The 25918-nt window shown below is 45.6% G+C and overlaps 1 protein-coding gene across 2 annotated transcripts in view; it reads right to left on the bottom strand.

Moving 5' to 3' along the window:
- ELK4 (ETS transcription factor ELK4) overlaps positions 1 to 25918 on the bottom strand; it is a 101946-nt gene that overhangs the window by 45950 nt on the left and 30078 nt on the right. Inside the window, exons 2-3 of one of the 2 annotated variants that reach the window (XM_077481216.1) lie at positions 20130 to 20208; positions 6479 to 6694 (exon numbers count right to left, since the gene is read on the bottom strand). In XM_077481216.1, the coding sequence (XP_077337342.1) occupies positions 6479 to 6685 (207 nt within the window). In that variant the 5' untranslated portion in view covers positions 6686 to 6694; positions 20130 to 20208. The remainder of the gene's footprint in view (positions 1 to 6478; positions 6695 to 20129; positions 20209 to 25918) is intronic. The other variant, XM_077481217.1, reaches the window with a different exon arrangement.

Genomic DNA, 25918 nt, shown 5'->3' with positions numbered 1-25918 from the left:
TCTCTGCTTGATTGCCCTACTTTCTCTCCTCTGAAATACCCACCATCGCATACACACTATTAGATTCTCTGCAGATTTTTATCTTCAGATTTACCAAAATAACATAATACGAAGGAGGTCAAACCTCAAGAGTTTAAATTTGTATGTAATCAGGCAGGCCCTTGAACTACAAGGTTTTGGTAAATCTGAAGACAAAAATCTGCAGAAAATCTAATAGTGTGTGTGGGCTCTAACAGCCCAGCAACATCTCAACTTCACCTCATCTTTCTACCCAACACGATGGACACACTCTTCTGCCGCGTACACACGTAGCCGACTATCCGGCGGACTTAGTCTGGCGGACTTCCCGCCAGACTGTCCGTCCGGCTTTCCGAACGGGCTACTTGCCCACACACGGCACTTTTTCAGCGAACTAATACGGCGTACTAAGGCCGCTGTACTATCCGCCGTACTTTTGAAATGAACGGACTCGCCCACACGCGGAGGAAAGTCCGCTCATTTCGAGCGCGTCTCCAGGTAGGCGGGGCCCGCGAAGGAGACGTCGCTGGCCCCGTCACCTGGTATGGATTTAAAGGGGAACCCCAACGCAAAAAAAAAAAATTGGCGTGGGGGTCCCCCCAGGTCCACATCAGACCCTTGTCCGAGCGCGCTACCCGGCCGGCCAGGAAAGGGGGGGGGGGATGAGCGAGCGTCCCCCCCTCCTGAGCCTTACCAGGCCGCGTGCCCTCAACATGGGGTTGTCTTGGTGAAGGGGGGGCCGCGCGGCCCCACCACCCCAAAGCACCTTGTCCCCATGTTGATGAGGACAAGGGCCTCTTCCCGACAACCCTGGCCGTTGGTTGTCGGGGTCTGCGGGCGGGGGGCTTATCGGAATCCGGGAGCTCCCTTTAATAAGGGGGCCTCCGGATACCGGCCCCCCACCCTATGTGAATGAGTATGGGGTACAATGTACCCCTACCCATTCACCTGTGAAAAAAAAAAAAAAAAAAAAAGTAAAAAAAAACACAACACAGGGTAAAAAGTTTATTGCACAGCTCCGGGGATCTTCTCGCTGGACTCCTCCGCTATCTTCTGCTAGCTCTTTTGCTAGCGGAGGAGCCCGGCTTTCTTCCTCGCCGCCGCCCTCTTCTTCTGACTTCGGGGGTCTTGTCCCCCTCTTCGGTTCTTCTGCCGCCGATGTCGTCGCCGCCGCCTTCTGTTCTTCTCTTCAGATGTTGACTCGTCGCTCCCTCCGCTCACAATGACGGGGACCGGACGCGCGGCGACATATATAGGGACATCCCTGGATGATGTCCCCGCCTATTATGATGTTACAGTCCCAGCATCCTCTGGGACTGTGACACCATAATGGGCGGGGACATCATCCGGTGATGTCCCTATATAAGTCGCCGCGCGTCCGGTCCCCGTCATTGTGAGCGGAGGGAGCGACGAGGCAACATCTGAAGAGAAGAACAGAAGACGGCGACGACAACGACGACAACGACAGCGGTGACAGAAGACCGGGCCACCGCCTGTAAAAGAGCTATAAGAAGGCGCGGTGGCCCGGCAGAGGAACCGAAGAGGGGGGACAAGACCCCCGAAGTCGGAAGAAGAGGGCAGCGGTGAGAAAGAAAGCCGGGTTCCTCCGCTAGCAAAAGAGCTAGCAGAAAATAGCAGAGGAGTCCAGCGAGAAGATCCCCGGAGCTGTGCAACAAACTATTTTTACCCTGTGTTGTGTTTTTTTGTACTTTTTTTCACAGGTGAATGGGTAGGGGTACATTGTACCCCATACTCATTCACATAGGGTGGGGGGCCGGTATCCGGGGGCCCCCTTATTAAAGGGGGCTCCCAGATTCCGATAAGCCCCCTGCCCGCAGACCCCGACAACCAACGGCCAGGGTTGTCGGGAAGAGGCCCTTGTCCTCATCAACATGGGGACAAGGTGCCTTGGGGTGGGGGGGGCCGTGCGACCCCCCGTCCCCAAGGCACCCCCATGTTGAGGGCACGCGGCCTGGTACGGCTCAGGAGGGGGGGGGGGCGCTCGCTCGTCCCCCCTTTCCTGGCTGGCCGGTTAGCGTGCTCGGACAAGGGTCTGATGTGGACCTGGGGGGACCCCCACGCTGATTTTTTCGGCGTTGGGGTTCCCCTTTAAGTCCATACCAGGTGGCGGGGCCAGCGACGCATCCTTCGCGGGCCCCGCCTACCTGGAGACGTGCTCAAAATGAGCAGACTTTTCTCCGGGTGGGAAAAGTCCGTTCATTTCAAAAGTCCGGCGGACTGGCATACGCACGGCTGGATTGTCCGCCGAAATGCAAGTCCGGCGGGAAGATTGGAGTGCAAAACTACTTTCTAAGTCCGCCGTACTTTCGGGTAAAAAAAAGTATGCCGGAGGCTACACACGGGGGGATTGTACGGCGGACTTGAGTTTGCCGGACTTTTCCACCTGATTGTTTGATCGTGTGTACGCGGCATTCCTCTTTCCGCAATGGAAACACCCTTGACCATGTATTCTCCCATCTCTGCACTCCTGGCAACCTCAACACCCCCTTTCCTCTCTCCGATTACAACTTCATAAGTTTCACAGCTTCAACAACCTGTCTCTGCAAGCAGCAAACGTTTACCCATAGAAATGTTCATCACTTTAACCCTTTGCATCTCTATTCTGCTCGACAAAATCTCACCCCTGTCCTCCACACTTCTGTCTACAAAAGTTCACTCTCATCCTCCCTGGATGCATTTTTCTCCTCTAACTACACTAAATCAGGCCCCGACTGTTACAACCTTGGCAAAATCAAGGACACCACAAATCTCAAGAGACGTAGCCGGGCTCTTAAGCGACTGTGGCGTAAAGAAAAAAAATCCTTGCAGCACTGCACTCTATACAAAATGTGCCCTCCTAAAATACAAGTCTTGCCTTCATGATGCCAAGTAAACATACTTATAAATACTCTCATCGTGTCCTCGTTGGCTCTTCTCTACCTTTCACCATCTTCATTCTCTCCCCTGCCACCTCCACCTACTAACTCACTCATTGCCCAAGAGATGGCCAATCACTTCATAAAACAAGAGATTAATGCAATTTGTGAAGACATCTCCACTGTACAGATATAGTTCCAGAATTAACATACCCTTTTACTGAACATTAGATACTTTCCTTTTTGACATATCTATTACTGAAGAGGTTACAAAACTTCTCTCAGGTGCCCTCATAAGCACCTATCTGCTGGACCCTGTTCACACAACTACTACTATTTTATTCTATGTCACTCACTCACATCTTCAATCTCTACCCCTTTACTGGCACCTTTCTCTCCCCTGTAAAGCATACACGGATCATCTCCATACTCAAAAACCCTCACTGGTCCCCCAACAGTGTGAACAACGTTAAGACCTATCATCTTGCTCCCTTTTACCTCTAAACTTTTATAATTCTTAGTCTACAGCCGTTTGAGCGCCTACTTCACTGACAACAACTTTCTTGACCATTTACAATCTAGCTTTTGCTTGCAGCACTCCACAGAAACTGCCCTACTAAAGCGCATGAACAATTTACCGATTGCTAAAACAAATGACTACTACTCCATACTCTTACTACTAAACCTTTATGCAGCCTTTGATATGGTTGACCACCTGCTCCCCTACAAAAATAAAAAACGACACTGCCTTGGCCTTCAAAGCTCTGTTTTTCCTGGTTCTCCTATCACAGTGTTCCTTCAGTACTACTTCCAACTCTGTGTTCTCCTCTGTTTCTTCTTTATGTAGGGGTCCCCCAAGGCTTTGGCCTTGGACCCCTTCTCTTTTCGAACTACACCTTCTCTTAGTCACCTAATAACCTCCTATGGCTTTCAATACCCTGTCAGAACAAGGATCTGTCTTTTTTACAAAAGGCAGATCCCCGTTCTGCCTCTTTCCCATGATCGCGAGTGCAAGTGGACAGAGTCCACTGGGCCTGCGGGCCGGCTCCCGTGGCACGCAAAAGGCTAGTGCACAGACCGACCTACTGGTATGTCGATTCGCGCAGGGGAGCCAACCTGCCGCAGTCTATCTGCAGCAGCTGGTAGGGAACTGGTTAAACTGACCTCATTTACAGAGCAAAGTTCATTCCTTTGATCTAAGGATGAAATGTTACTTCGTTTATAGTCCTCTCCGAAGTCGAGATAAACTTGGCAGGCTGCCTGGATTTTTTTTTTTTCTTAGCTGTCAGAAGCGAGCAGAGAACTGTGCACTTGTTACATAGAATTCGGGAAATGCTGTTTTAAGATCGGGAGGGAGTAGCATCGATTCTTTTCGATTAATCGTGTAGCTCTATATGGATGTCACACCAATTCCTCAAAATCAAACTTTATTCAACCGACCTCATATTACCCCTCCCCACTGATTTTTCCATCAAGATTACTACTACAACTATAATTTTCTTCCCTCATCAGGGTGCTTTGTGTAATCCTAGACTCTGACCTGTCCTTTCAACCCCAAATCCAATCACTGTCAAAAGCTTGTAGATTTCACCTCCGTAACGTCTCTAAAATACGCCTATTTTTAACCAATGAAACCACAAAGCTACTCATTCACTCTCCTGTTATTGCCTCCAGGACTTCTCCAGAGCATCTTCCATCCTCTACCTCATTCTGTCTGGCTGTCTCCTACCCTGTCCACCTTTAGGCAATCCCCAAATTTCTTCAGGGAAGCCTATTGCCACCATACCCAACAATTGAACTTTTAATTCTTCCATCAGCTCATTCCTCCCAGTTAGTTAATAACTTTTGCATCACGTGCTTCAAGCTATAAGATTCTAAGCTCTTATCAGCAGGGCCCTCCAGACTTTCTTGTATGGTTATTTAACTGTTCTACTTTATATTGTAAAGTGCTGCACAAACTGTTGGCATCATAAATACTGTATATTAACCAATTCCCATCCCTTTGCATAGTAATATGACAGTCGCAAGGTGGCTCTGCCATCCCGGGCGGCCTTAATATGACATCCTTGGCTTTCGGGACGTCTAGGGGGCACACGCCGCGTCACTTGGGAGCCAATGCACGTGGCTGGCGGCCACGATGTCCGCCGGGAACCGGCGATATCTTGTCACAGAGAAGGGATGTGTCAGGGGAGAGGAGACAGATGCGTTCCTGTATATAGGAACACGATCGGTCAACTCTCCCCCACAGTTAGAATGACTCCTTAGGTAACATATTTAACCCCTTGATCTCCCCCTAGTGTTAACCCCTTCCCTGCCAGTGACATTTATACAGTAATCAGTGCACATTTATAGCACCGATCGCTGTATAATTGTCAATGGTCCCACAATAGTGTCAAGTGTGATCTGTCCACTGCAATATCACACTCTTGACAAAAATCACAGATCGCCATTACTAGTAAAAAATAAATTAATAAAAATGCCATAATGCCATCTCCTGTTTTGTAGGCGCTATGACTTTTGTACAAACCAATCAATATATGCTTATTGCGATTTTTTTTACCAAAAATATGTAGAAGAATATTTATTGGCCTAAATTTTGTTTTTGTTTTTTTAAAACTGGGATACTTGTTATAGCAAAAAGTAAAAAAAAATTGTGTTTTTTCATTTAGTCTTTGTTTATAGCGCAAAAAATACCACCAAAAGAGAGCTCTATTTGTGGGGAAAAAAAGATCAAAATTCCATATGGGTACAGTGTTGCATGATAACGCAATTGTCATTCAAAACATTACAGCGCTGAAAGCTGAAAATTGGCCTGGGCAGGAAGGGAGGTAAAAATGCCTTGTATTGAAGTGGTTAATAACCAAGTGTTTTGTTTTGTTCTCATTTCTGTATCTCTGTTGAAGAATGGATTTGGGTGTCACTTTTTTGCCTCTCAGTGATCACATGACAAAAGGTTTGAGAAATTTTACCCAAAAAACTCAAAACATCAAGAAGGTTGAATTTGCAGTGAAAAAGTCAATATTATCTAACTGTTTGGGGTAGGCTTGTGCAAATGCATGGATCAAAGAATGCAAAAAGGTCAACGTCAAGCATGCATTGCATTAACTAATTCTACATAGCATAGGTAACACAAGAGTTAACTTAGATACTTTGAAAAGTTAAAGGCTAAGATCCTAATGTATTAGACAATTGATCTGGTAGGATGTGGGAAGATTTCTCATGTCTTGGTAAATATATGCAATGCTAAGAACATTTTTTTACCCTGGGTTTTTCTTGATGGCCATTTTTTAGCAATTAGCTTACTCATAGAGACCATATCTGCTTAGATTTATTTTCAACATATTCAATGAACAGGGGGGCCCACACAGAGACAGATACCATAGTCTTTGCAGGACACAAGCAGCTACACCACTGACCAATGTCCACTATAGAGACAAATGCCCATGGTTTAAAGACCTGCACCTAACAGTTTTCTAAATATAAACTAAAGTTTGACAGGCAGCACAACCTATAAGGTCTGGCAGATATAGTAGTCATAAAATTTTAAAGCTTAACCCATTAGGATTACAAGACATGCTTTTTACCTTTACATAGTAGTAGCGGAGTGCCCTGCTCAGTTTGTCATAATTCATACTTGGCTTGTTCTTGCGCACACCCCACAGCCGGGCCACTTCCTCGGCTTGCAGAAGTTTAAACTCCCCATCATTTGACGTCCAACAAATAAGCTTGTTGTGGTGAGGTTCCTGAAGAAGCTGAAGTAGAAACTGCCAGAGAGTAATCGCGCTATCCATTATTAAGCTCTAGAGGGGGGAGAAAAAATTTAATTGAATGTTTGCATCTACACAAAGCAGACATAATTCAATAACTGAACCAGTTTTTGTCACCTACCTACTAAAAGCTATTTCAAAATGGTAAAAATGATAATTATAAAACATGTAAATTAAGCAGTACAATCGTTTTGTTTTTTTTATCATGCAAATCATTCATTTTCAAAAAATAAATAAATAAAAAAAAGGATCAAAATGCAGTAATTTAACCAACCACAAAACATTCTTCTCTTAATGGATTCTGTAAGCTTCTGAAATCCGACCAACTATGAGTAACTGCTTCTTTCACATTGCGGCTCTTTTCAATTACTTTCTGAATAAATTTGCCACATATAATTAAAATATAATGGTAAAAGATGAAGAGCTTCTATCTTGCCATTTTTAGAAAATAATATGCTAGTTGCCCAACTATCTTTCTGAACAAATAGCTTAATTTTGAGTCGCAAAAAAAAAAAAAAAAAAAAAAAAAAAAAAAAACGCAAGTATATTAGAAGTTCTAGCTTTTTCTGCATGCTTGGTCAGAGTCAAAGTTGCTTATTCAGAGATAGCCAAGCAACTAGCATTTCAATAAGAGATCAGCAATGGCAGTTTCCATGTTTTTCTGCAGAGGTTTCCTTTAAATAAACCACCATATCTGGCAAACCAGCTGAAACAGCAAATTCTGATGACAATAAAGCTGGCCATACACCTATAGATTATCTGCAGATTTTCTATGGTTAGATGGAAAAGTGCAACAGATTTCTCCATGTTAGCTAAACTGTGTGGATGGAGGAATCTCCCACTTTTTCCATCTAACCATAGAAAATCTGCAGATAATCAGCTTTGGTGTGTCTGGACCTTCTACTGAAATAGAAGACAGCAGACAGTACAAGGATGATTGAGACATCAAATCTGCAGTCTCCCATAGCAGTTCACATGATCTCACATTAAAGCTGAATACCAGGTTAACAAAGTAATAACACAATTTAATCTCTCCCAGTGCTGTCAAGTTTTTTTTTACTGGCTATGTGCCTCCTTCCTTGTACCATCATATCCCTCTCCGAGGGATGTCAAATTACTTTGCTGACCCAGCTCCTCTAGCCTTCTCTTGCTCTCCTTACATAACTTATTTAGCTGCTGGGGGATGAGTGAAAAGGAATACTATAAAAATGTCACTTGACTGGCCATTCCAAATCTGCTGAGGCTTCTGACATCATATCCAAGATGGGGGCCCCAGCAGTGGTCATGGGTCTTTTGGATATCTACACAAAGTAAGCATTTAAAATAGTACATAACCTGCAGAAAATGCACATTTAATCTTATAGGAAGATATGTGTCAAAATAAAAAGCGAGCAGCTTAAATAGTAAGAATCATTTAACAAGATGGAAGGTTGCATATTAATATAATGAGGAAGCTATAATGCAGAACGCAAAAGCGTATATTGATTGATTGGTTTGCGCAAAAGTTATACAGTCTACAAAATAGGGGATAGATTTATCGCATTTATCTCTGTGTTAATACCTATAAATGTTAGAATGTATTTATATTTTGTGCCTTAAGAAATGCATTCAGCTTTTTTTTTTTTTTTTTTTTCCTTGTATTCTTTTTTTTGGGATATTTGAACACAGGCACAATTTTAGTATTTGTTTCTGGTATTTACCAAAACATGTTGAATCTATAGTTATATAAAATGGATATGATCAGCAAGTGCACACTCTCAGGTTTAATGTGAGGATATGTACATCCAAAATGGAGAAAGGATTTAGGAATTACAGCTCTTAAGAATAGCCTTCCAGCCTTTCAAGGGACCAAAAGCAAATTGGACAATTGAATTTCATGGCCAGGTGTGGGCTATTACCTTACAATTAAGCAGCTAAAAAGGTCTGGAGTTGACTCTTAAAGTGGTTCTGCACCTAAAAGAAAAATATTAAAAGCCAGCAGCTACTATTATTTCAGCTGCTGACTTTTAATAAAATCACACTTACCTGTCCCAGGGTCCAGCGATGTCGGCGGCAGATGACGAGCAATCGCTCGTCTCACTGCTGCCACCACCGCCATCCTCTGTCAGGGAATCGGGAAGTGAAGCATGACGGCTTCACTGCCCGGTTCCCTACTGCGCGAGTCGCGCTGCGCGTCTCTTCAGATCCCCCGCTGTGTCCTGGGAACTGTGTGCTTCCCAGAACACAACGGGGGGGGGGGGGCGTCTGCGGGGGTCTGCCCGGAAGTGGGTGCAGATACCTGGATTATCCAGGTAACTGCACCCCCCACCCCCCTCCCCCCTGAAAGGTGCCGATTGTGGCACCGGAGGGGGGGGGGGGATCAGATTAGCGGAACTTCCCCTTTAGGGTGAAGAACCGCTTTAAGCTTTGTACACACGTTCTGATTGTTGGCAGGGGATTGTCTGTTGACAAACTGTTGTCAAAAGGAGCGTACTAACAGTAAGATTTTAGGACAATTGTTGTCAAACTTTCGGCCAACAAATGTTGGACAACAGGCTAGTAAATTTTCAACGGACAACGGTTTGACATCAGATTTTCGTATGGTCAGTACACAAATCTGTCACACAAAAGTCAAAAGTACAAACACGCATTCTCGGAATCAATGCTCACTAAACACAAAATTAGCAGAAAGTGCGGCGCTCAAGAGCTGAAATTCCTCGTAGTAAGTCACTACGTTCGCGTTTGTGGCACGACAATTGTGCAACGTATGCAAAACAAGATCCTGGCACACACCCTTTTGCAAAAATCAGACGCTCGGTTGGCCAACAATCGTACGGTGTGTACGAGGCTTTAGACCCCATACACACTATAGATTTTCTGCAGATTTTTGTCTGCAGATTTACCAAAACCATGTAGTGCAAGGGCCTGTCTAATTGCATACAAATTAAAACTCTTAAGGTTTAACCTCACATTATATGGTTTTGGTAAATCTGAAGACAAAAATCTGCAAGAAAATGTAATAGTGTGTATGGGGCTTAAGTGAGGTATTTGCATTTGGAATCTACTGTGAACCTATATATCATGCGCTCAAAGGAGCTGTCCATGAAAGTGAAACAGGTCACTGTAAGGCTTCAGAAACAAAAACCATCAGAGAGATAGCAGCAACATTAGGAGTGGCCAAATCAACAGTTTGGTACATTCTGAGGAAAGAATGCACTGGTGAGCTCAGCAACATAAAAAAGCCTGGATGTCCATGGAAGAGAACAGTGGTGGATGATCAAAGGATCCTCTCTATGGTAAAGAAAAACAGTCACAACATCCAGACAAATAAACGTATCATTGTCACTTGTTATAGGTATTCCGTTTATAATTGTTGGTTTATATTTGCCACCTTCAGCTGACTTGGCCTTGCTTTTCTCTGTTATGCATATGATCACCTCATATGGTCTCTCTAATGTGTTGCTTGCAGGTAACTTTAATTTGGTTCCATCCCCGGACCTGGTTAGGCTTCACTCCCCCTCTGTGGGGACTTCTGGCCTCTCAATGGATGAGCAAGTTTGCACTGTCGGATGTATGGCAACATTGTCACCCTTCTGTCAGAGAATATACATGTCACAAGCCACCTACAAAAAGTTCTCGTGCATTGATTTGGCATATGCATCATCGGAGGTCCTGACGTAGGTGGTGTCCACAGATAACCTCTCCAGGGGAATCTCAGATCATGCTCTGCTCCTTATTACTCTCCAACTGTCTGCGCCTGTTGGTGCAGGGATGTGGAAGCTGTCCAGGTCTTGGATTATGGACCCCAAGATACATTAAGAACTTCCAGAGGTGCTGTGCAACTACTGGCTTTTTAATGATTCAGCTAATACCTTGGTGGTCTGGGATGCTTTCATAGCATGGCTTAAGGGGAGAATAGATCACACGTATTGCTGCTATTAAAAAAATATTCTGTACATTCTCTGGAGCAAACTTAAAAAAGGGAGGCTGCCTATACAGCGGACCCTAGTGGTGCCACTTATGGGGCCTGGCAGCATGCCTTTATAGAATTCTCAATTTTTCAAACTGAGCAGACCCAGAAATCATTGCTTTGCACAGCCCAATGGGTATTTGAATATGGTGACAAAAATGGGAGGTTGTTGGCATGGTTAGCGAGGGGGCAGTCTGCAGCTACTCACATAGGAAGGATTAGGAACGTTGAGGGAGAGTTAATAATGACACCTGACTAATCTTAGTTTTCTCCAATCTTAGAAGACCGTTTATTCCTCTAAAGTGGCCTACGAGATCCCTGCCATGGATGACTTTTTAAACCACATTGACTTTCCTGTTCTGGAGGATAAAGATAGGGACAGGTTGGACAAAGATATTATGCAGGAGGAAGTTCAGACTGCTCTTAGCCACATCCAATCAGGTAAGGCCCCCCAAGCCGGATGGTATCCCCATCAAATTTTATTCCTGTCACCAAGAACTCTTAGCGCCCAGACTAACGCCTCTACTCAAATTCTCCTCCTTTAGATACCCTACCAGAATCCATATCAGAAGCCCATATTGTGTTGGTGCCCAAGCATGGTAAGGATCCTGAAGATAGGCCTGTAAGAGGCACAATCTCTCTGATCAATGCGGATGCTAAGTTGCTAGCGAAGATTTTGGCCCTCCGCCTCACTATGGTGATTGAGAAACTTATACAGGTAGATCAGACTGGTTTCATGCCAGGGAAGGGCACTAACAAATATCTCTCGCCTTTTTCTCAATCTCTCTGCTACTCATGACAATGCTGGTACAAGGGTGGTGGCTTCGTAAGAGGCGGAAAAGGCCTTCGATTTAGTTGAGCGACCCTTTCTCTGGAGCGTACTCCTTAGGTTACGGCTTTGGTCCTAGGTGTCTCCAGTGGTTTGGATCGTTGCATAAAACCCCTAGGGCCCAAGTCCGCACTAGTGACTGGATTGCAGCGCTATCACTCCTGACCAGAGGCACTCGGCAGGGATAACCTCTGTCACGAGCTTATTTGCTCTGGCACTGGAGCCATTGACCATTCTTTTGTGGAGCTCCCAGCTTGTTGAGGTTGGCAGATCAGGCCTTTGGAGGAGAAGATTTTGCTTTATGCGGATGATACCCTGCTCTACCTCAGAGATGCAAACTCCTTCTTGCAGGTCACTCTGGCTATCTTTGATGAGTTTGGGCGTTTTTCCGGCGTCAAAATCAAATTGGAGTAAATCAGTTTTATTTCCATTGGATTTAGCTACCAGGCTCAGCTTCGCCTACTCCTCTGGTATGGGCTGAGGAATTTAAGTATCTGAGCATAATGGTGCCCATGGATTTGAATAGGTTTTACGACCTGAATATTTGTTAGTACTATTACAACTGAAAGACAGATGTACCTCCTGGAGTAATTTATCCCTAAATGTCTTATATCGCATTATTATACTAAAAATTATTTTCCTCCCTAAATTACTATATGTTTGATAATAGGTACATATGGTTTAAAAAATAAATAAATAAATAAATAAATAATCCTTCTTTAGGGAAGGTGGAGTTGTGAGAGTTCCTCCTTATGGGCATGGCTGCTCCACGCCAGGTGAGGTCCACCAGTTAATTTTTGTGGGTTGGCCCTTCCCGATTATCAAGTTTACTTCTGGTCAGCTGTACTCATTACAGTCAGCTGGTGGTTTGTGGGTTCTAAATGAATGCAGAGTTCTGCCTTGAGGAGGCCTTACTGGGATCACTTACAGAATTAGGTAATCTGGTGTACAGAGGGTCAAAGGCCTACTGTCCCTTCCACTTCCTAGTAGAGTGACACAATCTCAGTGTGCAGTCACCCAAGGCTATGGATAGACTTTGGCAGCAATATTATGCAGATATTCAGTCACTAGATAGGGAAATCTGGGAGGAATGCTTAGAGGATAGCTCAAGGCCGATGATAGCCTCTAGGGACAAACAAATTCAAACTAAATTTCTCCATAGAGTGTACTTCACGCCAGAGACTGCACAGAAGCTATCCGCAGAGTTCCTCTGCCTGTACTAGATGCCATACAGATCAGGGCAATTATGTTCATATGTGTCTGACATGCCCACGGGTAGCACAGTTTTGGACAGCGGTTCTTGATTCTATCAACTCCCATCTACAGCCATCTCTCCCCTGTACACCTGAATTAGCACTGCTGGGTATTCACAATGAGCAGCAAAGACCTAGATATACTAAGCTGTTGATTTCCTATTTACTATATTATGCAAAAAAGGAAATGCTCTTTAAGTGGGCACCCCCCTCCCTTCCTACGCTATCCTCCTGGGAAACAGTAGTCAATGGGGTTTTACCAATGTACAAATTGACTTATATCAGTATGAACTGTCCCCAGAAATATGATCAAAATATGGTAGCCATGGGTGAATAGTATGTGACCTTGTCCCCAAGGGTCAATTTTACTCTTAATTCCGGTTTGGGATGGTGATGGCTAATTAGGAGTTCCTTTTAGTTTTTGGGAAATGAACTGACATGTTTTGATTGTTGGGATGACGCCTTTACCTTGATAACTGTAATCTTGTATAACTGCGGTTTATGTTTTTATTCACCTTTTTAAATTTAGAGCAATTCTGTTTGTAAAAAAGAAAAAAAGAAAAAAAAAGAAAAATAAGGGGGGGGGAGAAGAGCTGAAATTACACTCTGCAGTGCTCAGTGAGGAAAGCTCATGCCGATAGAGGAATCAACCAGCAGACAGAAATGACACTTAGCAACCTTAATTGAGAGAAGTAGACACTATAGAGGGATATGCTTTATTAACCGCATAAGCCCCGGACCATTTTCCTGGCTTAAGACCAGAGCACTTTTTGCGATTCGGTACGCTTTAACTGACAATTGTGCGGTCGTGCGACATGGCTCCCAAACAAAATTGACGTCCTTTTTTCCCACAAATAGAGCTTTCTTTTGGTGGCATTTGATCACCTCTGCGGTTTTTAATTTTATGCGCTATAAACAAAAAAATGGCGACAATTTTTTTTTTTTAAAAATGCATTATTTTTTTACTTTTTGCTATAATATATATCCCCCAAAAATATATATAAATTTTTTTTTCCCCTCAGTTTAGGCCGCTACGTATTCTTCTACATATTTTTGTTATTAAAAAAAAATATATAATCACAATTATCGATTGATTGGTTTGCACAAAAGTTATAGCGTTTACAAAATAGGGGATAGTTTTTTGGCATTTTTATTAATATATTTTTTTTTAATAGTAATGGCGGTGATCAGCGATTTTTATTGTGACTGCGACATTATGCTGGACGCATCAGACATTTTTGACACATTTTTGGGACCAGTCATTTATACAGCAATCAGTGCTATACAAATGCACAGATTCCTGTGTAAATGACACTGGCAGTGAAGGGGTTGTGTCCTAGGGGCGTGTTGCTAACTGTGGCGGTGTCTTACAGATCACTGATCTCTGCTCCAATCACAGGGAGCAGAGATCAGTGTCACTTGCTGCCAAGCAGAATGGGTAGATGCTGTTTACATCGGCATCTCCCCCCGTGAGACGATCACGGGTATCGCCGCTGCGATCCAGTCCGCGGGACCCGCAATCGGACTAACGGAGGTCCCGAGCGGTGCGCACGTGATGGCACGGCGGCAAATTCAAAGGGACGTACCTGTATGCCCATTTGCCTCTCCGTGCCATTCTGGCGACGTACATCATCGTGCGCCAGTTGGGAAGCGGTTAATATTTAATGTCTGAGGTTTACAACCACTAAGTGGTCAGTTACCCTGATTGGCAAGTCACGCCCAAAAAGGAGGCCATGCCTTTGAAGTGCGCCATTATGGCAACGGTTTAAGGTCACATCTTCTCCCCCATCTCCCGTTTGTGTGGGTTCTTGCATGACTGAGCGTAGCGGTGGCTGGAGCAGATGCATGCGCACTAGACACTGACCGCCGGGTCAGGGCTACGGCTTCGGATTTGCTGTCAGGATCCATGCTGCCAACCAGAGTGCATGGTCTTCTGTCCCCGTCAAGGCTTTACAGTGGCGATTCAGGAGAGTGGCTACAGAACATCTTTGTGTCTATCTGAACAGGTGAAATATGTGAGTGCAACAGTTGGGAGTGCTTTTTTTTTTTTTTTATTATTTTTACAATAAAAGCCATATTACACTAAGGCGAACTTGTACTCGCTTTTTGTTTAGAAATTTTTCTGCCACCCAGTGGAATAGTAGAGAGCTGCATCACCCTGCTGGCTTTTGATATACTTGTCCTGTAGAACTACTACTACCAGCCAGTGGATGTCATCTCTTGATCAGCACGCCTGCTAGTTTGTTTTTGATTAGTTTGTTTTTGATTAGTCATGTCGACTGACGGTGCACCTGTTCATATACTCTCGGATTTCTGCCACCAAACACTATTGGAGGCGCCTAATGGTCCATGTCACCTATGTGACATGGACCTCTCCTACAAAGGGTAACACTACTTTTCACCTATGTGACATGGGCCACTCCTAATCCATAGGGTTAACACGACTTTTCGCCTGAATTCTCCCTCTCAACCGATCTATCGCAGGTCCTACAATGCAATGACCATCTTGCCTTAGAGATGGCTTGGAGTTCTAGACGATCAACTCCCAGCACCCCATCAGCCACCTAGGTCCCAACATCAGAGATGGTCCTGTTCCAGAGCATCATGCCAAAAAGATTCCTCTTCAACTCCAGTAGCCAATGAACAGTGACGCAGTGAGCGCTACTTCACCAGGCTCTTATTTGCTCTGTTCTTGCTGTTTCTTCTACATTCAGTGACTACCTGCTAGCTGGAACAAAATGCAGGAACTCATGACTTGACCATAGATGAGAGGCAAGTAATTTCTTTTTTCCTAACAGCAGATGAGCCACGCGTATCCTAGGCTCTCTTCCTAGGGCCCTATCTAATGACTTGCCTTTGTTTTCTAATGATATTGCCCATCTGTAACATGATTGGCAATACTGTCTCCGGGCCAGTGAAAAAATATAGTAGAAAGGACAGCTAGTTAAGATCAGTTCCATATTCCCAACACATAAAAGTGACAGCATCTTACAGAATGGCTTCAATGCTTGATACTTGGCCAAGACCCTAGAACGACAGTTATTCCATGCTCTTGACTCCCAGTCTGATGCCCAACTACTGCTTGCTCCTTAAGTCAAGTTACCTCAGAGTACGACTTACCCAGTGTTCAGCTGGCTCTACGCAAATTTATGGTCACCAAGTTTAAACGTTTGGGTTAGTTAGGTTAATCATTATGTTGGCACATGTCCACCCCCTCCAGCAGGCAGAGGCCTTGCCAGTCCCTAGCAAAGTTGAGGTTGGGCACTGCTATTGTCATTATAATGTTTCTGAACTACTTGGCAAATATTGCCAAATGAAGATGTGCCATTCTGACTCAACCACCAAATCTGAGATTGCGAGGGCATCTCTTGTGCACAGCCCTCTTCCGATCACCCCACAGATTTTCAATCGGATTCAGGTCTGGGCCATTCCAAAACGTTAATCTTCTTCTGGTGAAGCCATTCCTTTGCTGATTTGATTTGTTCATGTTCAGCTTTCTAGCAGAAGCCTGAAGTTTTTGTGCCAATATTGACTAGTATTTGGAACGGTTCATAATTCCCTCTACCTTGTCTAAGGCCCCTGTTCCAGCTGAAGAAAAAACATCCCCAAAAGCATGACTATCACCCCCATGATTCACGGTGGGCATGGTGTTCTTTTGGTGATATGCAGCGTTTTTGCACCAAACATATCTTCTGAAATTATGGCCAAAAAGTTCAACCTTGGTTTCATCAGACCAGAACAAAATCTTCCCACATGCTTTTGGGAGACTTCAAAAGGTGTTTTTGCAAAAATTTAGCCGGGCTTAGATGTTCTCCTTCATAAGAAAAGCTTCCTTCTTGCCACCCTACCCCATAGCCCAGACAGATGAAGAATATGGGAGATTGTTGTCACATGTACCACACAGTCAGAACTTGCCAGATATTCCTGAAGCTCCTTTAATGTTGCTGTAGGCCTCTTGGCAGCCTACCTGACCAGTTTTCTTCTTGTCTTTTCATCAATTTTGGAGGGACGTCCCGCTCTTGGCAATGTCACTGCTGTGTCATATTTTCTCCACTTGATGATGACTTTCACCACTGTGTTCCATGGTCTATCTAATGCCTTGGAAATTCTTTTGTACCCTTCTCTTGACTGATACCTTTTAAAAACTAGATCCCTCTGATGCTTTGGAAGCTTTCTGCAGACCATGGCTTTTGCTATAGGATGAGACTAAGAAAATGTCAGGAAAGACCTACTAGAACAGCTGAACGTTATTTAGAGGCACTTTAAATGATGGCAGGTGTGTACTGATTCCATTTACCATGAGTTTGAATGTGATCGCTTAATTCTGAACACAGCTACATGCTCAGTTATAAGATGGTGTGCACACCTACGCAAACACATTATTTTAGTTTTAACCCCCCCCAAAAGATTTGTTTATTTTTCAATTGAGATGGACAGTTTATAGGTCACATTAGAAAGGTGGAAAAAGTTCTGAAATGTTTACAACACAGAAATCTGACATTTTAACAGGGGTGTGCAGACTTTTTCTAGCCACTGATATATACAGTATCTCCCAAAGCGAGTATACCTCTCACATTATGGTGTAAATATTTTATTACAACTTTTAATGTGACTATACTGAAGAAATTACACATTTCTACAATGTAATGTAGTGAGTGTACAGCTTGTATAACAGTGTAAATTTGCTGTCCCCCCAAAAACAACAACACACAGCCAATAATGTCTAAACCACTGGAAACAACAGTGAGTACAACCCTAAGTGAAAATGTCCAAATTGGGCCCATTAGCCATTTTCCCTCCCAGGTGTCATGTAACTTATTAGTGTCCTCAGTTGTAAATGGGGAGCAGGTGTGTTAAATTTGGTGTTATCACTCTCTCATACTGGTCACTGGAAGTTCAACATGACACCTCCTGGCAAAGAACTCTGAGGATCTGAAAAAAAAAGAATTGTTGCTCCACATAAAGATGGCCTGGGCTATAAGAAGGCAGCTAAAACCCTGAAACTGAGCTGCAGCATGGTTGCCAAGACCATACAGCTGCTAAACAGGACAGGTTCCACTCAGAACAGGCCTCGCCGTGGTCGACCAAAGAAATTTAGTGCATGTGCTCAGCGTCATATCCAGAGGTAGCCTTTGGGAAATAGACGTATGAGTGCTGCCAGCATTTATGCAAAGGTCAGTACTCAGACCATACGCTGCACACTGCATCAAATTGGTCTGCATGGCTGTCGTCCCAGAAGAAAGTCTCTAAAGCTGATGCACAAAAAAGCCTGCAAACAGTTTGCTGAAGACAAAGACTAAGGACATGGATTACTGGAACCATGTCCTGTGGTCTGATGAGACCAAGATAAACTTATTTGGTTCAGATGGTGTCAGGCGTGTGTGATGACAACTAAGTAAGGAGTACAAAGAAAAGGGAGTCTTGCCTACTGTAAAGCATGGTGGTGGGAGTCTAATGGTCTGGGGCTGCACGAGTGCTGCCAGCACTGGGGAGCTATAGTTCATTGAGGGAACCATGAATGCCAACATGTACTGTGACATACTGAAGCAGAGCATGATCCCCTCCCTTCGAAGAGTCAGCCGCAAAGGAAGTATTCCAACATGATAATGACCCCAAACACACCTCCTAGACAACCACTGCCTTGCTAAAGAAGCCGAGGGTAAAGGTAATCAACTGGCCAAGCATGTCCCAAGACTTAAATCCTATTGAGCATCTGTGGGGCATCCTCAAACGGAAGGTGGAGGAGCGCAAGGTCTCCAACATCCACCAGCTCTGTGATGTCACCATGGAGGAGTGAAAGAGGACTCCAGTGGCAGACTGTGAAGCTCTGGTGAACTCCATGCCCAAGAGGGTTAAGGCAGTGCTGGAAAATAATGGTGGTCACACAAAATATTGACACTTTGGGCCTAATTTAGACGTTTTCACTTAGGGGTGTACTCACTTTTGTTGCCAGTGGTTTAGACGTTAAATGGCTGTGTTTAGTCATTTTGAGGGGACAGCAAATTGACACCATTATACAAGCTGTACACTCACTACTTTACATTGTAGCAAAGTGTAATTTTTTCAGTGTTGTCACATGAAAAGATATAATTAAATATCTACAAAAATGTGAGGGGTTAGTAAGGTTGAATAAAGACACCAGTCCATCCAGTTCAACTGGAGTGAGTGTCTACTCCCACATATACACTAGGGCTAATTTTGGACAGAAGCCAATTAACCTACCTGCATGTCTTTGGAGTGTGGGAGGAAACCGGAGTACCCGGAGGAAACCCACGCAGGCACAGGGAGAACATGCAAACTCCAGGAAGGTAGTGTCGTGGTTGGGATCCGAACCAGCGACCCTTCTTGCTGCTAGGTGAGAGTGCTACCCACTACACCACTGTGCCGCCCAGATATACATATACATACATACATACATACATACACACACTTGTTCCTTTAAAGAATATTAAACAGCACAGTGCTTGTGCTGTTATTTGTCCCTCTCGATCAACTAAAATACTTGGCTGGTGCTGTCCTCCCCTCCCCTCTGTAAATGACGTTTATCCGGGCTGCTGAACCTTGACCCTGTGGTCGATTTACGTGCTTCTGTCATCACGCTGTCTGCTCCCTGGTCTGTCTCTCCATCTTCTGTCTCCTAAAATACATTCTAATAGTAACTTGCATTCCTTCTGTTTTATCAAGATCTAGGGTGTCTGTTCTTTTAAGACTCTAATCCTAAATACCTTCTCTCACAGCGGTCACAGGACACTCCTCAGCCCTCTGACATCAGCCAGCAATCTCAGCCCCTCCCTCTGTATTCCTTACATCGGGGAAGACAGCCGAGGAATGTTATGTGCCCGCAAGTTATTTCTGTGAGATAAAGTATTCATGATTAGACTTTGAGTGGCTTTCCCCCACCAGCTCTGTAGTGAGAACTGAACAAGACACCACTGATCGCTCAATTCCCCTCGCCCCTCTCTGAACAGAGAGCCATGACTGTCAGTCAGCAGCTCCCTGCTCTCCTTTCCAGTGCTCAGTGGAGCACTGGGCTGTGGAGGGGCGGGAGGGACTGTCTCAGGCTCTCGGTGGATCACAAAGGAGGCTGAGCCAATTGCTGAACTAGGCTTTTGGGTGGATCACGGCCATAGGGTCGAGATCTTTCCAGAGCCTAGAACGGCTCTGTGACTTCAGCCTGCTGTTTGTTGAAAACAGGCCACAGGCGTGTAGAACTAACTGCATTACTGTGATGCAATCTTAACTAAAACAAACTGTCCCTGGTATAGATCAAGCCCTGATCTAGCCATTTTATCTTTAATTTCATAATCATCACCATCAGCTTCCTTGGTTAAGCTTTGAAAATGAAAAGCTAGAAGCAGACTGGTTTTGCCCCTGCGCACATACACGTCACAACAGACCCCCACCTATGTTCATGAAATGTGTTTTTTTTCTCCTCACCTTCTTGCTAGAACACTTCTGTTCTTCTCACTTCTCTGCACATCATGGCCTTTCACCACAAACTGTATAACATTCTCTTCTGCAATGGACAAGAGAAGTACCAATATTAAAAACCTGCTTCCCCCCCCCCCCCCCCCCGAGATGTTCATGCACAGTAAAATAGCCACAATGTGATAAGGAGCAATAGATTGAACCATTAAAAAAACCAAAAACAAAGGGGGGGGGGGGGGGGGTTGGGAGCAATCACCAGAAGGAACTAAAGCTGTTTAAAAACATCCCAGGGGATCCTGTGCACACGGCACTTGTCCCCTTCCCAATCCTTGCAGGGCTACGAAGTTGTGCTGACGGATAACTAGTCCCACCCGTTTAGCTACACAGAACCTGCACACCCCTTCCAGGCCTTACCCCTTGGGCTGCCAGAAAGTGTGCAGTGCTTTCTCCTAATCACTCCTGTTTACGTACGGAGTCTTGAGCTGAAGCCTGCTTTTCAGGGGAAATGAACAGCGGAAATTGTCAGCTGAAGAAGAGTGCTTATATGCATAAGTACACAAGCTAACAACAGCACAAGCCAAGTACTACACTAGGATGTCTCAGTCTAGTGTGTGCTTTTGTCAGCTTGTGTTTTTGTGAATGAAAATTAAAGTTAGACTTACCGGTAACTTGTTTTCCAGTAGACTTTCAGGACAGCCACCCGAGAGATCATGGCTCCACCTCCCAAAGGAAATACCTCCTCCATCAGAGCTTTTAGGGAAGTCTCCACGCAGCCTTCCTCAGTTGTTTGTAGAGACTCCCCAACCCCAGCTGCAACACATAGTCAACAGTTAATTCATAGTATTACAGCAAATCACATACACCACAGGGTGGGTTATTGCTGTCCTGAAAGTCTACTGGAAAACAAGTTACCGGTAAGTCTAACTTGAATTTTCCAAAACGACTTTCAGGACAGCCACCCGAGAGGATTACCCAGACTTACTCCATTCAGGACGGGACAACAGCCTGTAAGACTTTCCTTCCAAAAGCCTGATCCCCAGCCGATAACAGATCTAGTCTATAATGGCGGGCAAATGTCGTTAGACTTGACCAGGTAGCAGCCTTACATATCTGTTTGGGGGTGGCACCAGCTTTCTCTGCCCAACTCACCGCTGTAACCTTTGTGGAATGAGCCCGGACGTTCACTAGACTCCTCTGACCAGCACAGGAATATGCTTCCGAAATGGTAATTTTCAGCCATCTGGCCATGGTTCCTTTGGATGCCTGCTTTGCCTTTTTAGTGCCAAAAAAATGAAACAAAAAGAGCAGAGTGTCTAAAGTCTCTAGCGGCTTCTAAATAACTTAGAACTGCCCTCTTAACATCCAAGGTGTGGAAATCTTCATCTTTCCTACCTGATGGATTAGAGCAGAATGTAGGGAGAACTATCTTCTGGGAGCAATTTTGAAGTGATGCCACTTCGGGAAAAAAATTTGGGTCTGTTTTAAGGACTAAACTGTCCGGAAAAACTAAAAAGAACGGCTCCCTGATCGATAATGCCTGCAGCCCATGGACTCTGCGAGCTGAAGTAATGGCTACTAAAAAAAAAAAAAAAAAAAAAAAAAAAAAAAAACCCCCACACGGTCTTCAAAGTAATCCAGTTCAGGGAGACCGAACCAATAGGTTCAAATGGGCCCTTAGTCAGGGCCTGCAAGACAGATAGGTCCCAGCCCGGGTAGCTTCTAGATACTACAGGTCTAGAGCGAGAGAGAGAGAGAGAGAGAGAGCTCTAAAAAACCTGATTACTAAGGGGTCTGATGCCAACGGCTTCTCCAAAAAGACCCCCAACGCGGCCACCTGCACCTTTAGGGTGCTGATTGCTAACTTACTATCAGCACCTTCCTGTAGGAATTTCAGAACTGAGGCAATTCAAATTGGTGACCTAGCTGAAGTCTTGCACCAGGAGTTAAACACCTTCCAGTATTTAAAATATATTGCCCTAGTAACTTTTTTCCTACTGGACAATAAGGTAGCAACCAGCCTGTCCGAGAAACCCTTCTTCAAGAGCTGTTCTTCAGAAACCAGGCCGTGAGCCTTAGTTTCTCTAAGTCTTGATGGACTAGAGGGCCCTGCTGTAGAAGATCTTGTCTCAGGGGGGGGGGGTGCCAGAACGGTCTTTGTTGCATCTGAAGAAGGGCCAAGAACCATGGTCGTTTGGGCCAAAAGGGGGTGATCAGAATAAACCCTGCATCTTCTTCCCTAACACCCGGGGAATCAATTGAAACGGGGGAAAGGCATAGACTAGACGAAAATTCCAGCTGTGTGCTAAGGCATCTACTCCCAAAGACCTCTTGTGCCTGTTCAGAGAGAAAAACAGAGGGACCTGGGCATTTTCCTGAGTGGCAAAGAGATCTACCTCTGGCTGACTCCATCTCTCTCCAGTCAGTCTGAAGACTTCTGGATTCAAACGCCACTCTGCCTCTAGAACGTGGTTCCTGCTGAGAAAGTCTGCCTTTTTGTTCAGGGACCCTTTTAGGTGGACTGCTGATAAGGACTGAGTAAACCTCTCTGCCCAGCCCAGGATACCTTTTGCTAAAACCTGCAGAGCCCTGCTTCTGGTTCCTCCCTGTCTGTTCACATATGCCACCACCATGGCATTGTCCGACAGGATCTGGACGTGTTGCTTTCGAACCACGTCTGCGAAGGCCCATAATCGCCTACTCCACTGCCTTCAGTTCCCTCCAATTTGAGGACCTCTGTGCTTCTTCTATGGACCATGAGCCCTGGACCCACTGGGTATCCACATGGGCCCCCCAACCCCAGGCGCTGGTGTCTGTTGTCAGCCGCATCTGGACCGGGAAGGAACATAACAGGCCTTCTGAAAGTAACTCTTGGTTTCTCCACCACCACAGACCCCTTCTTACTGAGGTGGGGATCCTCACCAGATCGTCCAGAGAACTCCGACGATGATCCCAAGCCTCCAGCAGGAAAGCCTGAAGAGGCCTGAGTTAATGTCCCAAGAACCGACATCACCTTCCTGATTGGTTGGGGCTGGTTGCACTGTAACTGCGCTACCCCCTGAACCAGTTTCTCCCTTTTTTCTTCTGGCAGGAAGATATTTTGGTCTATGGAGCCGATTCGAAACCCCAGGAATGTCACTTCCTGAGCGGGCACCAGGTTTGACTTTTGAAAATTTATGACCCAACCTAGCTTCCTTAAGTGTCCGCAGGCTCTGTCAAGGTCTTTTTGCAACCCCTCTCTGGTCTGGGCAAAAAACAATAAGTTGTCCAGATACGGGATCACTGAGATTCCCTCCAGGCGAAGGGGAGCTAATGCTTCCGCCATAATTTTGGTGAATACCCTCGGGGATGACGACAGACCAAAAGGGAGGGCCCTGAATTGTAGATGAACAACCCTGCTCCCTTCTTTTAAATGCCCACCTCAGAAATTTCTGAGACCCGCTCCAAATCGGGACATGAAGGTACGCCCGAAGTCTCCCCCCTACTCTGACTAAGAGTCATTGTGGCTTGGAGGTGGACGCAGGAGGATTGAGAAGGACTCCCCCTTTAGCCTTGTGCTTCTGTGCCCAAGATTTCCTCCTGTTTTGCGTCCCAACCTCTGCTTGACCCCTAGGTCCCTGGAAAAAACGCTTACACGCCTGCACCGGCTTTTTCTTTACGGGAAAGGACTTCTTCCTGTGCGCCGTTCGGTCCAAAATAGAATCTAACTCTGCACCCAACAAAAAATCCCCCGAAAAAGGTAAGGCACATAGCCTATTTTTCAAGGCCGCGTCCCCTGGCCAGGTCTTCAGCCACAAAGCCCGTCTAACCGAATTGGTCAGGACGGCTGACCTGGCTGACATACAGACAGATTCTGCCGAGGCATCAGCAATATAGGCAATAGCCACGGACAGAGTAGCAATGGAATCCAGGATCTCTTGCTTAGGGGAATCAGCCATAATGTGAAATTTTAATTGGTTAACCCAATGGTCCAGATTCCTTGCCACACAGGTCGTTGCCATGGCTGGTTTCAAATTTATCATCACTGACTGCCAGGTCCTTTTCTGAAGCAGATCCATCTTCTTATCCATAGGTTCCTTTAAAGTGCCCGTATCTTCAAAGGATAGATCCGTTAAATTTGATACTTGGGAAAATGCTGAATCCAGCTTCAGAACCTTGTTCCACACGAAGTCTGGGCTATCTTCAAAGGGAAATCTCTTCCTGTGAGATCTGGAAAAAACGTTTTTTTTCCTCTGGCTCCAACCATTCCCTTTTAATCATGTCAGACACCAGGGAGTGCACCGGGAAGGTGCGAGATCTGGAATCTCCTAGGCCCGCATACATTCGATCATGCAAGGATAGCTCCTTCTTTTCCTCTTCAATATCCAAAGTGGCATAAATCACTTTAAAGCGGGAGTTCCGCCGTTTTTTTTTTGTTTTGTTTTTTAAAAGCCAGCAGCTACAAATACTGCAGCTGCTGACTTTTAAAATAAGGACACTTACCCGCCCAGTGCGCCCGCGATGTCGGCACCCGAAGCCGATCTCTTGATCGTCTCTCAGGTGCTGCCGCCGCCATCTTGGGGCTTCATTTCCCGGTTCCCTACTGCACATGCACGAGTCGCGCTGCGCAATAAGGATGGCAGACAGCGGGGGACCCCCGGGAAGTGGCGTAAATATCCGCAGATTCTGCGGATATCTGTGCCGGAAATGGGTGCAGATACCTGTACCATACAGGTATCTGCACCCCCCTGAAAGCTGCCAATTGTGGCGCCGGAGGGGGGGGGGGGTCCAATGAGCGGAAGCTCCACTTTAGGGTGGAGCTCCGCTTTAAGGAGGCCCCCCACTTCTTCCAATGACAACCAGTACTTGGAAGCTGTGTCCTCATCCTCTTCTTCCTCAGAGTCTGATTCCTCTAGGGCCAATGAAAAGGAATCCTGTGAGGTGTCCTGGGACAAACCTCCCCCCAACAGCAACTGCGAACCTCCCGGTTCTAAAAAGGAAACTGCTGAACTTTAGACTCCCGACGTTCCAGGTTCTTGTAACAGCTTAGACCTGAAAGCCTGAAAGGTTGCTTTAAGCTCATGCTTAATGGACGATACCAAGTCACCACATAATGACGGGGGCTCCTCCATGACTAGGCTTGCGCTACAAGTCGCACAGAGCATCTTGGCCCAGGTTTCGCTGAGTTTTTCCTTGCAAACAGGACATCTCCTTTTGACAGGTTGGGCAGAGCTCTTCGCGTAACAAAACAGAAAGAGACAAGAAAAAACCCCAAGCTGTTTTTGTTTTGCAAACAAAATGCAAAAAAACACCCAGGTGCAACTAAGGGAGCAAACCACCATTCCCCAGTGCCCTTGCAAGCCGACAACCCCAGAACCTTCCACCATTACACACCTTGCAAGGGAGGGAAAGGGAGGAGGAGGGAGGGTACGGGGAGTGAGGGGGAAAGAAAGGGTGAACACCTCCCCCCCCCTCACACAGGAGCATAGGATCCAGTACATCAGAGCCCCACTCCTACCTTCACCTTGCTGGCGTCTTGGCTTGCCCCCTTGTCCGTATCGCTATCCATCGCTTGGACATACACTGCCGCTGGTCCCGGATTCAAAAACGCTGCTGCGCCCCAAACGAAATTAAGGTGCCAGTTGGTCCTCCTCTCTCTTCCTGCGTTCCAACGCCAGGAAATGGTGTGGAAAGCCGCCGGAAGTCCCGCCCCCATACCTGAAGGACACGGCCGAGCCCTCTCGGCTGCCCGAGATGAGCGATTGCGCTCCCGCGATGCAGTGCGTGCTGCACGTGGGAGATTTAAAAAAAAAAAAAAAATG

This window comes from Lithobates pipiens, unplaced genomic scaffold (genome assembly GCF_037356315.1).
Source record: "Lithobates pipiens isolate NorthernLeopardFrog02 unplaced genomic scaffold, aLitPip1_a1.2 Scaffold_16, whole genome shotgun sequence".
Taxonomy (NCBI): domain Eukaryota; kingdom Metazoa; phylum Chordata; class Amphibia; order Anura; family Ranidae; genus Lithobates; species Lithobates pipiens.
The sequence above is the reverse complement of the archived record's forward strand: the minus strand, read 5'-3'. Positions and strand labels throughout refer to the sequence as shown.